Here is a 17,243-nt window from a genome sequence, read left to right as displayed (position 1 = left end):
CGCGCAGACGTGATGGCACGATCCGACGGCCAATTGATGCTGGCACCAATACTGCCTTAACATGCGTTGTGGATTCGGGTATTTCTAGGATCCGCCCCGTTAAAAATCATGCGTCGGGACTCGACTTTAAATATCTCAAATGGCATTAAGTCGCATGCCTTCCACCCACCTTTGTTGACCGCAATTCTAGTGGCTGTTGAACTGTGGGCCCCGATAGTAGTAACCAATCGGGATCTCCGATTTCTGTCCAGGGCAATGTTACTCACGGTTAGTTCGATCCTACCAACACAAATAGTGCCCCACCTCTCACATTGGGGTGGTGGGACTCACACGGGATCTGTGTGTCCCACCATCCTAATGTGAACCCAGCGCGTCCATTTTGAAAAGAGCCCCCCAAAGTTTGCTAATTCAGAATATTTTACTTTCACCCTTAGTTTTTAGTAATGTTGTACCCCCTGGCCCCTCCTAACAGTTGGTCAAATTATAATTTAATCACCGGATCGTTCCAAAAACACACTAAAAGTTTTCCTCTGTTTTCTTACGTTAAAAGGGGGAGAACGTAAAATTTTTTCACGCATTACTTCTGTCTGATCTGGACGAAATTAACAAATGTTGAATAACTTTTAATGTCATTAAATAATTAATTTTATAAGTTGAAATTTCCTTTTCATTTCTTCTGAGAAATTATAAATTAGAAAAAAAAAATTAATTGTTTGAGGAGATGCACTGTAATTTATAGAATTCTGAAGAATAAAAACTGCAAAAGTTTGAAATTTTGAGAGGCAAAGTGAAATTTTCCCTACATATTGATATTTATTAAGAGAATTTCATTTTCCCTGTAATTGCTTGCTCTTCAAGCTTTCAAAATTGTCGTTTCCCCCTCTAAATTTTAAAAAATTTGTTTAAATATCTCTAACAAGTGCCCTGCACATAATAGAATAGTCAAAAATACAGAATCGTGAGGTTTATAAACTAGTCAAGTTTTATGGTGTCCCAGTGTATTCGATAGGTAATCGCGTTGAGTTAAAGTTTAAAATAAATTAAATCGTTAAAATTATTATTTAAGATTGGCTAGATTTTTTTATGGGCTTAGTTGAGTTTAAGTTTCTCTTAAACTGAGTTTGTTTATATGTCATCGTGCTTTTAATTAAATCTATTTAATTATTTAAATATTTTTTATTTTAAATTTATTTAATTGATTATTGAATTTGATAATATAAATTTATTTATTTATTTTAAAATTTTCTTTATTTATTTAACATATGATAAAAATTTTATTAATAAATATAATTTATGAATATTATTCTATTTAGGAACATTATTTATTAATTTTGTTCATAAATATTATTCATGAATATTAATGAATTAAATAAATTTATTTATTTAATTTATCAAGCTGTTCAAAATTATTTATTTAATTTATCTTATATATATTAAAACAACGTAAATAAATTTTTACAATGTCAAATACTAAACTTTTCATTGGTTCATTTAGGATGATGCAAAAGAGGCCTTCTATCAGGATTTTAAACTTTTAGGGGTAAATAGTAATTCTTAAAGTATAAGGGCAATTGTAAAAAGTTAGTAATGGACGGGAATACTTATTGTCGGGGGTCGTTCTTTTGGCTCGTCGCCGTCTCTCTACCCTCATCCACTACAAAGGTCAGTGTACTGGATTTGATGCGATCGAGTAGCCGCTATGCTTCTACTTCTCTTTGATTCGTCTTGTCATTGATCATCGCGGAGTTGAGGAGGTACTTCCAGGAAGCTCAACCCAGTTTTTTTTTTTTTTTTCCTTTTCATTGATTATTTACTGATTTCTTTGATTGATGGTAGATGAAGGTGAGATGTGATTGTATGCGCACTATCCATGCTAGATTTTTAACTCGATGTTATTTGATTGGAATTGCAATTTGTTTTTTTAGGGACTTGTCGGTTGAAAATTTTAATTTTGCGACTTCGTATTAGTTGGAGTATAAGATTAAAGTTCAGGCCATGCTTGCTGTAGTTTATGTTAGCATCGAGTGGATGATTCTTTTTCCTCATTCATGATTTGAACGGAGTTGTTTTTATAACGGGAAGGAAATCATAGTTTAGATCCTGTACATTCATTTAACTGAAACTATACCTTGAACTAGAACATTTTGTTGGTCTTGTTTCTTTCATCAAATTATAACTTGTAATTGATTCCTTTATCTGAAATCACTAGAATTTTGGAACTACGGTTCTCAAAAACTGAGTGATTAAATTCCTTCCTGTTTCTTTCTAAAGTACTTGTAGTCCCATATTTTATTGATTTGCATGTTTGTGATATGTAGTGCAAGAATAATTTAGACGATCCTTGCAAAAACAAATTTCATTTTGATTCCCTCTTGGCACCAACTATGAGATTTTTTGTTCTTTGGAATTCAGTCCTATAATGAAATTGGAATTCTTTTCTTTTAGGTGGGTTTAGATTAAGCTGTTGGATTTGGAATTATGCTCTTTATTATAAATTTCTTTTGTAGTTTCAAGATTTCAATTTCTCCTTTACCTAATGTCAAATATGAACTGATCCAATATAGGTCCTTTAGAGTTTGCAATGAAGTGTTTGCCATTCCTAAATAGAGAGGTGAAGGAGGAGATCCAGTTGAGATTCTCAACATCACTTCAGTCTAACGACACCACATCAACTAATCATGATTTCAGAAGATCAGAAACTGAGTTTAACTCTGAGGATGTTATTATTGCTGCCGAATCCATGGGAAGGTCCAACTACCCTAATTTAACCCAGAGACCAAGCAATCTCAGGGTTTTCACATTTTCAGAACTGAAGAATGCCACGAGGAACTTTAGCAGGTCACTTTTGGTTGGAGAAGGTGGGTTTGGATGTGTTTACAGGGGAACGATCAAGAGCCTTGAGGATCCAAGTACAAAGATTGAGATTGCTGTCAAACTAAGTCACAAGGGACTGCAGGTAAGTATCCTTTTCACTGTTTTATTTCACCCATTAGTTGTCTTGCGCTATACATTTTTATTTTTGTAAAATAATTGCAATTGTTTTCAGAAGGGGATAATTACTAAATCAGCTACATTAAGGCGATATAGCTTTGTGAGCTTAGAAACTCTAGTATTCTACTATTACTAAATGAACTACGATCCGAGCTCTAGTTTATGTGATTTTTTTTTTTGATAAAAACATTCTATGATAAATAGTTTTTGTATTTTGTGCAAATTTTTCTTCTACAATTTCTCTGCATAGTAGTTTCCAGACAGGAAGTTATGTCCTGCTTTAACATTACATGTGGTTCTTGCATGTCATAAAAAAGATCCATTTTGGACTTCATCAAGGCTCATACTATACAAATTCCATTACCATTATCAGCTAAGCCATGTGTCCTAGGTCCTACACCCTTGGAAAAACAAAAAAATTGACCATCACTTGTTTGGTTGCTGAAATCAACTTAATGATCAATTTAGAAGAAAAATATTATTTGGTGGCATCCTCTTTCTTTGTGTACCTATGCTATGGACATGATAGTTGCTTGCTTGCTATACCTTATAGTATGTACTTAATCATTCCTAAGAGAGTGATGTGGCAAACACCACAGGGATCCTATATTGATTGAGAATACCACAGTACTGGGTAAATCTACGTCCATGGTTTGTGGTGCCTTGAGCATATCACAGGGAAAGGCATGCTCAGCCCCATGCTTGGCTGCAGGCAAGCAAATCCATTGTGGCTACATTTCCCTACTATCACTTATGAATATATGAAACTATGGGTGACATGTTGATCGCATTGGAACACTAACCTTAGTACTCATTTCAAGTGAAGCCTCTGTTTGAGTATCTTTTGTGCTATAGTTCTTTCTTGGACTACCAATGTGAAGGGCAACAACATATATATATATCCAAAGATGTGAATACTTTCATTTTGCTTCCTCTTCTTTCTATTCAATGTCCATTTTATTTGGTATTTAGGAGTAATAACTTCAATCCTTGTTGGAAAACTTACCAAGTTTCTATGCTACTGTGAACTGCTGGTTTTTCATGTTGATAATTCTGTCTTGCATCCATGTAATGCATTCTAAGTTCTTTTGCACAGGGGAATGTTGAATTATGCATATTAGGCATTCTTTAATCCTTATTAATGAAGCTGCATAGGGAAAAAAAATCAATTCTTAATCTTTAAACATTGCAATTTTCCAACATGTAAGGCAGTGCAGTTAATCTGGATACATGTAATGCAGTTAATCTGGATAGTCTAATATGTACTGCACTTGAATACATAAGAATTTATATGAGTAATGAAGATTTATCCTTGTAATAATATATTAGATCTTTTGGAATATCGAAGTTCTCTTTTTTTAATATGATTTCTCTGTACCAAATTATGCTTATTCATACATAAACTCCATAGGAACTTTTTTTGTCTATTCTTGTAGGGCCACAAGGAATGGGTGACTGAAGTCAATGTTCTTGCAGCAGTTGATCATCCAAATCTTGTTAAGTTAATAGGTTATTGTGCTGAAGATGATGAAAGAGGAATGCAACGATTACTTGTCTACGAATATTTGCAAAATAGAAGCGTAGAGCATCACTTGTCAACTCAATCAAAGACAACACTTTCTTGGTACATGAGACTAAGGATAGCAATTGATTCTGCACGTGGACTGGCATACTTGCATGAGGGAATGGATTTCCAGGTTTACCTTGGCTCATATAATAGCCTAGTTTGTTCTTACAATATTATTTCCTCACATTTTTGCTTAGTGTTTCCTGTTTGCAATTTCATAAGCTAATCTGTAAACTTTTTCGCAACTTCTTGATTTGTTATGATCAGGAACTAGCAGCAGACGATGAAATTGCAGTTTTTTCTGTATTGTGCTCAACTATTGTTATTTTATAGAAGAGACGATCTCATGATTGCTCAATTTTTGCAAGTTTTCTCAATGTATAGGTTTAAACATATCAGGCCTTAATTCTTTTATGGATAAACCTTGCCATGTTTTTAGCACCCAGTTGTTCTGTCTATCCAATTGATTCTTAACAGACTTATATACTTTACTGATGTCCAGATTCATTGCTAACTTTCTTTTTGTTTTTTGCTTTACGAATTTATCAGAAAGCTGTTCTACAAATATTCTGGCCGAGTAGTATTAGGTTTTGCCTATACATATGTGTTTATTTTACCTTTCTTCTTCTACTTGTTGAGTACTTTTGAGATGCTTGCCCTCCTAAGTCATCCATTAGTCCAAATTAATGGTTCTTTTAATAGAAGGGCTAATGCTTCACCCTAGTCACATTTGTATTATCAGTACCTATTCGTGGCAGATTTCATCGCATAAATGGTGATTGGAGCCCTGCTGGATATCCCAGGTCAAGTGTTTTTACTTGCTATATACTAAATTGTTATCAAGTTATTATTTCGGTTGCTCCATAAAGTGAGAAAATTGGTTACGATGGTATAGACATCTTCAAATAGAATCACTAGATTTTTGGAGTTAAACAAGTTGAAATAATTAAAGTTGAAAATGTGAGAAAGGGAGACCAAAGAAAATTCCATGCAACATGATTAAATGGTTGGGATTCACATATTGATCTTTTACTTTCTTTCATGATACAATTTCTGTTATTTGTCAAATTGCAATGAAAATTGGGATCTGATCTGACATCATCCACTCAAGAAAATGTGACTAACTTTATGATGATTGTTTTTGTTTGATATTTAGTAAGTCATGTTTAATCTCACTAATTTTTACCAAATTGAGTTTCTGATTCTGTTCTATATTGCAGATTATTTTCCGAGATTTCAAATCCTCTAACATCCTTTTAGATGAAGATTGGAATGCGAAATTGTCAGACTTTGGCTTAGCTAGACAAGGTCCAACAGAAGGAATAACTCATGTCACAACAGCTGTAAGTGATATCGGAGACCTGAATAGGTTCCATTAGCATCATTACTCTTTCGTCGGTATGGTGTATTTGATTCTTTCGTAGAAGTTGAATCTTTTTTCCAAATCGTGAAGTCATGTTTATCACAACTACATGAATCTTGTGCCTTTATTCGAAACTTTTCCTGTTGCTGTTTAAAATTTCATTAGTGTGACACAATATTTACTCCTCTATTGTCTTGCGAAACTAAACAGGTTGTCGGAACTGCGGGCTATGCTGCTCCTGAGTATATACGCACCGGCCGTCTTACTGCCAAGAGTGACATATGGAGCTACGGAGTCTTCCTATATGAACTTATCACCGGCCGACGACCAATAGATCGAAACAGGCCTAAAAGTGAACAGAAGCTCTTAGAATGGGTCAAACCTTACTTATCAGATACTAAAAAGTTCAGGAAGATCATAGACCCAAAGCTAGAGGATGAATACTCATTAAAATCTGCAGCAAAGCTTTCTTCTGTGGCAAATCGATGTCTACGGCGGCAAAGCAAGTCCAGACCCAAAATGAGTGAAGTGTTGATGATGGTCCAACAAATTATGGAAATCCCAGAAATCGGAGCTCCACAGGCTCCTTTAAGGCATCCAGATTTAGAACAAGGGGACCAAAGGACAGCAAAGAAGAAAGGTCTAAAGCAACCCATTGGTGACTGGAAAATAGGGAAAGGTATTCAGTTAGTGTGGCAGGGTTGGAAGCCAACAAAGATATGTTGATTACTATGTCGACGATGATGCTGATGGAATCTTAAGTGTAAGGATTAGTGATGTACGTTGTAGGATTAGTTCAGGTTGGTGTAGATCTGAATGGCAGTGCATTTGGAAACTTGCCGAGCATTTAAATTCATTTTCTTCGCGGCCAAATGGAGTCTTGCAGGTTCAGTTCCTATCCAGATTGTTACGATAATTTTTCGCAAATTGTCTGATCGATGATATATCAGTGGCTCTCCTCTTTGCCACACTCAGTTACAGATTCAAGTTCTCTTTTGGCGGGAAACTTTGTGGCCGGAGAAGCGAAATTTGATGTCCTATGATTCAAGAAGTAGACGATATGTGAACTGAGTAGGGATCGAAATGATATGCAAGTTCTTCTGACATCATTCAAATACAACAATGTGTGGATAAGATCTTGGTGTTTTTAGCTTCTTGATGTTGGTGTTACTTGTTCCTTAGTTGCTCTTCGGGGGCGAAAGGAGGAGGAAGGTTGTGGGATCGGTGAGCCCGGCGACGGTGTGAGCCCGATGGGAATCGGGTTGGGTTTGTGTCATGTCCAATCAGTTAAAATATGAACAAGGTGAGGAGGCATGTGAATGAGGCTTTGCCATGAGTATGGAATGATTAAGTATGATATCGACTTGAGTTTGAATTTGAAGTTTGGAGTTCAACAAAGTGATTCTATAACCTTCTTCGAGTCTCCTTTCCGCAATGATCTCTCATCCTGCATAAACCATGATTGCCGATCACTAACTTGACCAACAAAATGTCACTCGAACCGATCTACTCAAACTAAAAAGAAGGGGAGTCGAAATTGAGTAAGCAAAACTAGGTTTCCTTAGATGATAATAAGAATAGTAAAGGAAGTGGACAAACAAATTGAGACAATGCTAAACATTTGATAGTACTAGGTTCCATCCGACCACGCCAAAAAGCCACCATCACATCACACTTTTTTTCCTCGACATCTTACCTTCTTTCTTGTTTTATTTTATAATTTTTAGCAATAAATAACTAAGAGAGTACAACTCAACCTAAGAACTTAACCTCGAGTACTATTCTCTATGATTTATTAGGACTTCTATGCCCTTCTCAACTCTCGCAAGGCATTATCAACTCTTGTTCTAATTTCCCTTCGTACTAAAATAGTTTAGGGCCAACAACCATATAAGTAAGAACATGTTAAATATTGAAAAGACCATCTAACAAATGATATAGACATTTAAAATATATTTTAAAAAAAAAATAAAAAAATTGAGATGCAATAGTAATTTTTTTTTTTTTTAAGAACATGAAGATTTTGATGCAAGATATGGATTTAGACATTTTCATTTTCGAGTTTAAATGGTTTTTATTTTTATTTTTTTGAAAATAAATAAATAAATAAATACACATTACACATCAATCAAAGTAAAGCATAGGACAACTTTGTAAAGGGCCCCATTGATGCATCATTTGGTTGATTGAAATGAAAGGCAAACCAATGACACTCAAGCAATGTGCTTTCGACACGTTAATCATCACATATTTTGTCCTACATTTCCAACCAAACAACTCACAAAATATCTTTATATATATATATATATATCAATTTTTTAATTTTTTCATCCCATAAAAAAAATACCTAATAATACAACGAAATTGAAATTCAAATCATATTTAAAAAAAATATTTGAATATCTTATTGTTAGTTTATGTTCGGGAGAATATATATATATATATATATATATATATATATATATATATATATATATATATATCAACCAAAATGACAATGAAAATAGCTAAATAAAAATATGTATGTTGTTTGACTTATAATCAACAAGAAAATGAGGCCTTCCTCTTCTGTTTTTTTATTAATTATACTTTATTCATAAAATTAGATCTCTTTTTAATCGTAAATCCTCTTATTTTTTTTATATGATAAGAAAATTAGTCTCGTGTAAAGTCGTAAAAAGGTTATTTTAATAAAACACGTTTATTTTATAGATTAAAAAAATTGTAAAAGAAAAGAAATAGAATTGTCTTTCCAATCATTTTTAATTAATTTATAAATATATAAATGACCAACAGTAAATTTGGAATAATGTAAAAGAAAGATTTTGGGCAAAAATGGAAAGAAAACTATTTTTTATTCAAATCGGTACCTTTTTCATTTATTATCCTAACAATTGTCGCCTCGGTCTATTTTTATTTCTGAAAATAATAATATACGATGGTGTAATTGATATACACATGTAGCAGTTATAACGCTGACATTAGAAATAAATTAAATTATCTATGTTATCATAGCTTCCGTTCTTAATTTTTATAATATAATATTGGCGTCCGCTGTGGTATCGTAATAAGATATTCAGATTATCATTTAGATATTCGTAGTTTGATTTTAAAATTTTTCTTATAAATGGGATGTGTAATTAAAGAATGTTGAGTTTTTAGATTCTCCATCGCGCGCTCCTCCTAATTTACCATGATAATTAGTAGAAAATTTTCATGAAATCCGCAAAATTAATCAATGACACTAACTAAATTTATTTTATAATATAATATAATATTAAAATCTCTTAATTAGAAATTACTCTTACATCAACTATGTAAGAGTTATTTTTACCGGCTGTCATAAGATAATATTAAAATAAATTATTTAGATTTATAATTATTATAATGTAATATTAATTAATATTGAAGTAAAAGTAATATCGTTTAATTTAAACGATCTAGTAAGAAAATAGAGGATGATAAATCATGGGAGACAATATATTAATCAATATTGATACAAAAGATGATATAGCTCATCTTAAACTGTTCAATATAATTAGTCTCATGATAAAATACAGATAGATAAATCATAAAGAATATTTTATCCTACCAGAGGTTCTTTACATATGGAAGGTCAAGACTTTATCTAATAATAACAGCACATGTAAAAAAAAGTTAAGATAACTAGCAAAGTATTTTATATCTATTGAGATTAATCCAAACTTATTCTGTATGAACAAACTGTGTCAATATGTAGAGGTATATTATAATAGTTATGAACTTTAGTGGCTAAGTAAGGTTATTAATGTTAATTAGAATTGATTAGTCCATATAATTATAACAGTTATAATTTTATAATTGTTGCAACAATACTCAAAATAAAGATATTTTTGGAAAATAAAAATACAAAGAAGCGGGATAGAAACGTTATTTTGATAATAAATAAAAAAATATATAGATATATATAACTTAAATTAAAATAAGGATATAATCTGCAATATTATATTTAAATATTCATAAATATGTTGTCATGCAAATTGTGTACCATCACATCTCATAAGGCGAATAAGATGGAGCTTATGAATCAGGTCAAAGTCAAGAAAGTTGATGGATATGACAAACAAAGTCAAGAGGGGGTTAATAGTCAGGGGCAGCTTAGGCGATCGTCCTGGCCAAGAGGTCATCGGATGTCAAGCCCCTCAGGATTGATAAAACTCTAAGTCAAGTCGGCACCATCAAGAGCGAGGCCCACTTTATCACTCAAAGCTAAGACGGTTAATTATTTTGGCCGAGTGATCTAACCGATAAGACCTACGATCCTATCGAATAAACTGGACACTTAGTCCAACCAAACTCTGGTACCAAACGAAAAGACTGAGAGAAGGACCGGTCCCCAACAACATTGATCAGCAATGTCAACTGGGTCGCTCTTATAAGCGATAATCGATCGGACTATATGAGAGGCTCGATCGATTGTCCAGTTATGCATATTAAGCGTCCCTCAATCCAACGGCCTCATATTTTTTTTTGGCATTTTGTGCTACGGATGATAGAGAATGGTTTATATGCAAGTTGTACATTAGAAGTTTCCATCTTACCAAACGTAAGGATTACATGTCCATTTTAGAAAAGGTATCAGAACATTTTTATGATTTGTCATTTTTTGGAAATACTTTAAAATTCATGCACAAACAAACAGTAAAGGATAGAAGGGTCTCTATCTACAGACGCATATATGCGATGCTATATAATTTTACATACTCATAGCCACTGTTCATCCTACTATTCATTTTACTGTTCATTGCCTTCAACTGGATCATTGACTTAGAATGTCGGAGTACCTACATAGAGGACCCCTTCCCTAGTCTGATTGCTAACGCTCCTTTGGATACACAAGACCATTCGAAGTCATCTTTTGTAGCTTGGAGCCTTTGCACAATCAACAAGATCAAAGCTACCTACCCAACACATCATCTTCCCCGTTTTCAGAGAGGATTAAAATCCTTCCTCACGCGTGCCTAGTTGGCAAGGATGATAGATTTATTATAATAAAGTGGGGATAAATTTTCAACGAACATATATTTATGAGATAAAATTTATTTCATCTCTAGTGATCAGATATAAATTAATCATTTATTTCCCTTCACATAGCGGATGAACTTTTATAATGGCTATAATTACCCTTTGCTACCACGTGTACCATCAATATTAACGATTGGTAAATTTGTCACAATATACATCAAATTCAGATTGAAACCATAAATATATACAAATCAAACTTTTGACGGGAAATAAAAGAAAAAATAATAATAAGGGTTAATAATTTTAAATCCCCTTGAATTTTATAGCGAGTTACATTTTGCCCCCCTCTATTTAAAAAACTACACTCAACCCCCTTTGACATGAAGTAAAAAAAGAAAAAAAAAAAGTAAATGACCAGAATAACCCTAATCTAAATGACTTCTAAAAAGAAAATGAAAAATAAAAATAAAAATCTTATAAAATCGTTAAAAGTTTAACCTTAACTCAACCATTTATATATAAGTTCAAAATCTCACTTGTTTCTAGAAAAATATCCTCATAAAATTCATATATGTACTAACATAAATAACAGAAAAATAGTAACTCTGAATTCTAAATTAATGAATCAAAATTAAATAAAAATAGAACAAAATTTATCATTAAAAATAAAAAATGAAGACCATTTATGATTTAGCTGCTTTGAAATAAAAATTTAACTTTGGACAAAAATTAAAAGAGTGATTTTTTTCTAAATCGTCAAAGGGTCTTCATTTTATTTTTTTAATGATAAATTTTGTTCCATCTTCATTTAATTTTGATTCATTAATTTAGAATTTTAGCTCTTTTTTATTTGGTAAAATGAGTTTTTGATTGATTAACACTTTTAGAGTTGTTGTTTTTCTGTTATTTATACTGGTGCATGTATTGTGGCATAAGAAAAAGGCGAATGCGCTCTAGAAACAAGTGAAATTTTGGACCTATATATAAATCAGATTTGGTTAAGGTTAAGCTTTCAATGGTCTTATGGGATTTTTTTTTTATTTTTTTCATTTTCTTCTTAAAAATCTGATTTATGTTAGGGTTATTTTAGTCATTTATTTATTTTTTCTTTTTTTTACTTCATGGTAAGGGGGGTTGAGTGTAGTTTTTTAAATAGAGGGGGGCAAAATGTAACTCGTTATAAAATTCAGGGGGGCTTAAAGTTATTAACCCTAATAATAATTAATCATGCAACTTGAACCACTATTTAATTTTTTTTTAAATTGCATTAGTTCGTGGTACAATTAATCGTATTAGTTCGTGCACTAAATGTGGCAGTTAACTTATTCATTGTACGCACGTGATTAACCACTCTTTACTAGTGTTTGTACTGTAATTAGATGTCCCCGGAGCTCATATCCAGAATGTCACCAGGTATTCATAGTTTGAATTATAATTATCATATGTTTATAAGAATTTTTCCTCTAAATAAGAAATAAAATCAAAAGATGTTGGATTTCTGGACTCACTGCTGTGTGTACTTCCTGATTTATCTTGATGATCGATGAAAAATTTCCATAAAACCAGACCGATTACCCAGAGATAATCAATAACACTAACTAAGATTATATTAGATAATATAAACCTCTGGAGATTTTTTCGATATGGTCCACTTGCTATCTCGACATACATAGTTGTTCACTTTTAGGTTAGCCAGTTGAATTCGATTTATTCGATTCGGTCTTAAAAACACTGGTTATACAAGGACACAAGAAAGCACCACAATAATTCAGATGTCGTTCATGAGAGCTACCACTTTGGCCCTGGCTTTAAATTTTAGTAATTGATTAAAATGGTCCTTCGAGAAAAATGGTCCCTTTGTCAGATTTCCACTGATTTCTCATCATCTTTAATCACTGTCCAATCGTACGAGATTATATACCTAAATAAATAAATAAATTACTAAACAAAATAATAATAATAATAATACTAATAATAATAAAAAAAAAAGTAAAAATCAAAAGATTTTTCTTTTTTATCAAAACACCAACCCACTATACCAACCTTTTGTAAAATGACATAACTATTCTTAAGTATAATATTCAATATTATTATCTCTCATGTCATACATATTAAATTCTAAGTATAATATTCAGTATTATTATATCTTGCCAACACATTAAATCATGAATCCGTCAATCAATTGTATGAACAGGACAAGTCCATATGATAGCAGCTACGAAACCGTAATTTCTATAATATTTGTAACAGCTATGATTTCATAGTTATTATCATAATTATAGCATCTATAATTTTGTAGCTGCTATTATGTAAATATTATTGAACAATATAAGTTCATGTTTGTTGAAATTGTAATTACAACAATATGAATATTAGATAAATAAGTCAAGTTTACCCGACTAGTTCAAGATTTAAATTTAAAATCGATGGTCAAAAAATCAAAACCGATCTAACATTGCACGTAAGGGCATCTATGTAACTTTACAAAGGGTTGATAGAGTAAAACACCCTTTTACAAAGGGCATCTATGTAACTTATAAACTCATGCATGACGTCAGCCCATGTTTCCACGATGAGATGAGAAACCCTAGCAACTTGCAGTTCACAGATACACATTCAGATGTGGCACATTGCAAGGACAAGATGTTCTTTTTCTTAATTAAAAATTAATAACGTGGAAATTGTTTTTTATTTTGTTTCAAACTAATTCAATGGAAAAAAAAAATAGACAAAAAAATGAATTAATTATTTATGTACAGTGACAACTATGAGGCAGGTGGCCAGCTGACCTAGCTAGAACAAAATGTCTCCTTAGATTCTTAGTATCTATACATATTTGTATTGGTACACTATTAGTTTTCAATTATATTTGTTTGTAGAGTGTGAATATAGATATTTTTTCCTACTATAAATAGTCCACTCCTCTTGCTCAAACTTCGACATTGCAAACCCTTTTCTTTCTCAAGGCTTTCACTTTGAAACCCTAGACTTTCGGACTTCTCTCTTGCTCGGTCTCTTCGGTGAGCCATTAGTTGGGTCCTTCTTAAGGGAAGAAGCAAGTAGTTTTTCGATTAATTCTCCTATGTGAATGATCTCGTTTCCTCCTTTTTTTTCCATATACTTTAGGGTTGCTCTCTCTAGCTAACTCTTTCAATGAGATTTAGGGTTTCAATCTTGTAGAGGGCTATCAGTTGGTGTTTGTGGAAGCAGCACCATCAAGATTCACATGGATTTGTGCGATTACATACACATATTTGATACATGAGAATCTTGATGATGCTGCATCGGCAAATACATAACTATTGTAGAGAAAGGTGAATGTATTCGGTCGCTATTTGGGGCCAATTGATCGATCGTCAGGTATGCACATACTCTGAGCTAAATTAACTAACATGTTTAATTAGTTTCTACAAATAATATTAGGGGATTTGCTAATTAGGTATAGTTTTATGATAAGAAATTGTGGGATTTTGTTTTCCACTACTAGGGTTTTGGATCTTCTTTTACATATCTCTAGATGCCCTAAAAGAGCATAATTAAACTAAATGATTACGACTAATTAAGATGGGTTATAAAGTCTCCTAAAATTAGTGAGTGATTTGCATTTTATTTCTAGCTAGTTAATGATTTCTTCCACTTTCAAAATAGGGTTTCAAAAAGATCTAATTAGCTAGCGTTTATGATCTAACTTTTGCATCAAACGGTGATAGTTTTGAGTTTTCAACTATAATATGTGAAGATCAATATTATTCTCTACAAAATGATGAATATATATTGAAAGAGATCATGACATTATCTAATTTTGAAAATGTAATCCTACCGCAAGCTAATAGATTTCTTCGGAAAAAAAATCAAATTCTTCAATTTAATTGTTTTTTTTTTAACTTTTAGCCATGATTTATCTTCGCACCACACTACACTACACTACATTAAATGTGAGACTATTTCTTGTGCATTGATATCTTTGTTTTCATATGTATGATATTAAGCAGGATCCGAAGCTACGGTAAGCGATAATTCCTCCCCGAAGACACTCACAAACTTAATTACACATCATATGAAAGTTTCTCAAGAACATTAAAAAAAAACTTACACCAATATTGTAGTTAAACAATAAAAAGAATGGACGAAAGAGTCTATTGTACACAATCTTATTTAACATTATAAAAGGTTATTTTTACGACTTAAACTAGTGGCTATCAGATGACATGATAGCTACAGTTGCGCCAAATTCCCTCTTCATATGTGTAGATAAACGATGAAAGAGAATAATTAATTTGGTCGAAAAATATTTTTTTTTTTCAAAAAAAATGTTGGTATAAGTTGATGGCACTGGTGGTGTGTGTTGCTTGCAGCTTTTTATGAAGTGGGATGGTAGCTGGGACTGCACAAGAGGAGTACAGCTGCATGTGATGACTTCTAACAACTAATAGCTTTGGCGATAGGGTACACAGTATGTCTCGGATAGTCGAGTTGGTACTCGGATGATAGATTATCATAAAAAAATAAGGATAGAATCATCAAGGGGCAATCCTTTGGGTAATAAAATCTCTCAATCTAAAGAGATCATTACTCGGTCATCATAATTTACTTTCCTTCCAAACGTATTAGGGCGGACGCGAAGAGACTTTTAACAACTAATAGCCTTGGCAGTAGGGTACACAGTACCACTGTCATCCTGCACTCGTGCATCACTAATTAATTAACTCATTAATTACTTGGATCCTGTCATTTTGTATGAGCCAAAGGTTAATTAATGCTGTTTAAGATTATAGTTTAGGGTTTAGTACCATTTGGATTTAGGATTTAGGAATTAAGATTACAATGATTTTTTTTTTCTTTCAAATAACCAGGAAGCAGTTCAATTGTTTCTGTGTACTTTTTAAACCCTAAACCTCAAGCATGCACGTTGATATTAATGATCTTGATAAAGTGCACTTGTAGTGATTTTTTTTAACAATGACCTAAATCTTAATTGGGTAATAAATTATACCCTTGTTTGGTATGAATCCAGTTAATCTTATTAACGGTAGATCGAACCATGGATATTTAGAAGACAACATAAATATTCTACCGTAACACTATAACCATGGAGATTTCGTCCATTCATATAAGAGAGTTAAGGTTAAGGTGAAAGTATATCTTCTTTTTAAAATTAAAATGATATTATCTCGTTCGCTTATAGTTTATTAGCAATTATCTTTCATCGTATAATGATCTATTAATCAAAATACAAACACTTTAATTTTGAAGTGAGAGTGAGGTTATATATAAAATCTTAAAATAATTTAGAAGAAATTATATTTGTCACCGTTCAAACCCTAATAATATTTCTTAATTAATTTCAATTATTTAATGATCAAAATATTTGTGGGATGCTTGGTTTGGAGGGGAATTGGGCTTCTTAATTGGAAACCCAACAGGCCCAAAGTGAGTCTAAATTGGCTACTAAGAAATCAATTATTGGGTTGTGGATTTTTAATTTGATTTTAGTCATCTTGCCCAATTTCAATTTAGTGCATCCACTAATTCTAGTCGAAAGCGAGAATCAACACTCACGAGAATCAACACTCACGCATACTCAAGACCAATCGTGTATTTGGGTTTCATGGACTCTACCTGTATTCGACCTAAATATATATTTTTTTCATCCAATTTAATTAGACCATCCTCACGACCAATCGAGCAGATGACTTCACTTTGTCTAATCATCAAATTTATGACTTCAAAATGTTGAGCCGGGTGGTCTTTCTAGACTAATTGGTGTTAAGCTAATTTCAATTTTGATTCTTATTCCGATTCCTATGTAGTCGAATCGGCCCAACTTGACTTAGTCAAGCAAGATGCACCTATGGCGTTGATAGATCCTTCAACCCCTCATCGATTCTTCTCAATTCTCCTCTTTATATTTATTTATTTGTATTTAATTTAATTTATTTGTTGAGGGAGACAAAGAAAAGGGTTGCAATTAAGAGTTTGTTGTTGGTGGGTCATTGAATTATTGTTAAGGTTGCCTGGTTCAGGGTGTTGTCAAATTATTATTTGTCCTGCAGTGGCAAGAGAATGATTAGGGCAAAGAATGTGCTTGAAGAGACATCACCCTCCTTTTCTTCTGCTAAAGAGATTTCTTTAAGCCCCACCATTTTTTTAATTATTTTATTTTAGTTGAAACTTAGAAGTGATCAATTAGTAACAACGGATCGAAATAAATTTGAATATATATATATATATATATATATATATATATATATATATATATATATATATATATATATAATTAATATTTAGTAGTGTATCATACTTATAAATTAGACTTAG

General features: G+C 32.2%; 1 protein-coding gene across 1 annotated transcript; it reads left to right on the top strand.

Moving 5' to 3' along the window:
• Positions 1-1,601: 1,601 nt before the first annotated feature.
• On the top strand, positions 1,602-7,302 carry LOC121984527 (serine/threonine-protein kinase PCRK1-like). Its single transcript, XM_042537490.1, has 5 exons — positions 1,602-1,754; positions 2,565-2,956; positions 4,428-4,688; positions 5,779-5,901; positions 6,132-7,302. Exons 2-5 carry the CDS (start codon positions 2,582-2,584, stop codon positions 6,645-6,647), a joined length of 1,275 nt encoding a protein of 424 aa, XP_042393424.1. The 5' UTR covers positions 1,602-1,754; positions 2,565-2,581; the 3' UTR covers positions 6,648-7,302.
• The last annotated feature ends 9,941 nt before the right edge of the window (positions 7,303-17,243 follow it).

This window comes from Zingiber officinale, chromosome 5B (genome assembly GCF_018446385.1).
Source record: "Zingiber officinale cultivar Zhangliang chromosome 5B, Zo_v1.1, whole genome shotgun sequence".
NCBI lineage: Eukaryota > Viridiplantae > Streptophyta > Magnoliopsida > Zingiberales > Zingiberaceae > Zingiber > Zingiber officinale.
The sequence above is the reverse complement of the archived record's forward strand: the minus strand, read 5'-3'. Positions and strand labels throughout refer to the sequence as shown.

What these genes read in the sequence shown, in the direction of transcription:
- LOC121984527 (XM_042537490.1), top strand. Translation starts at nt 2,582, where the DNA reads ATGAAGTGTTTGCCATTCCTAAATAGAGAGGTGAAGGAGGAGATCCAG. An exon ending in TAAGTCACAAGGGACTGCAG is followed by an intron (nt 2,957 to 4,427) that starts GTAAGTATCCTT and finishes CTATTCTTGTAG; the next exon opens with GGCCACAAGGAATGGGTGAC. An exon ending in ATGAGGGAATGGATTTCCAG is followed by an intron (nt 4,689 to 5,778) that starts GTTTACCTTGGC and finishes TCTATATTGCAG; the next exon opens with ATTATTTTCCGAGATTTCAA.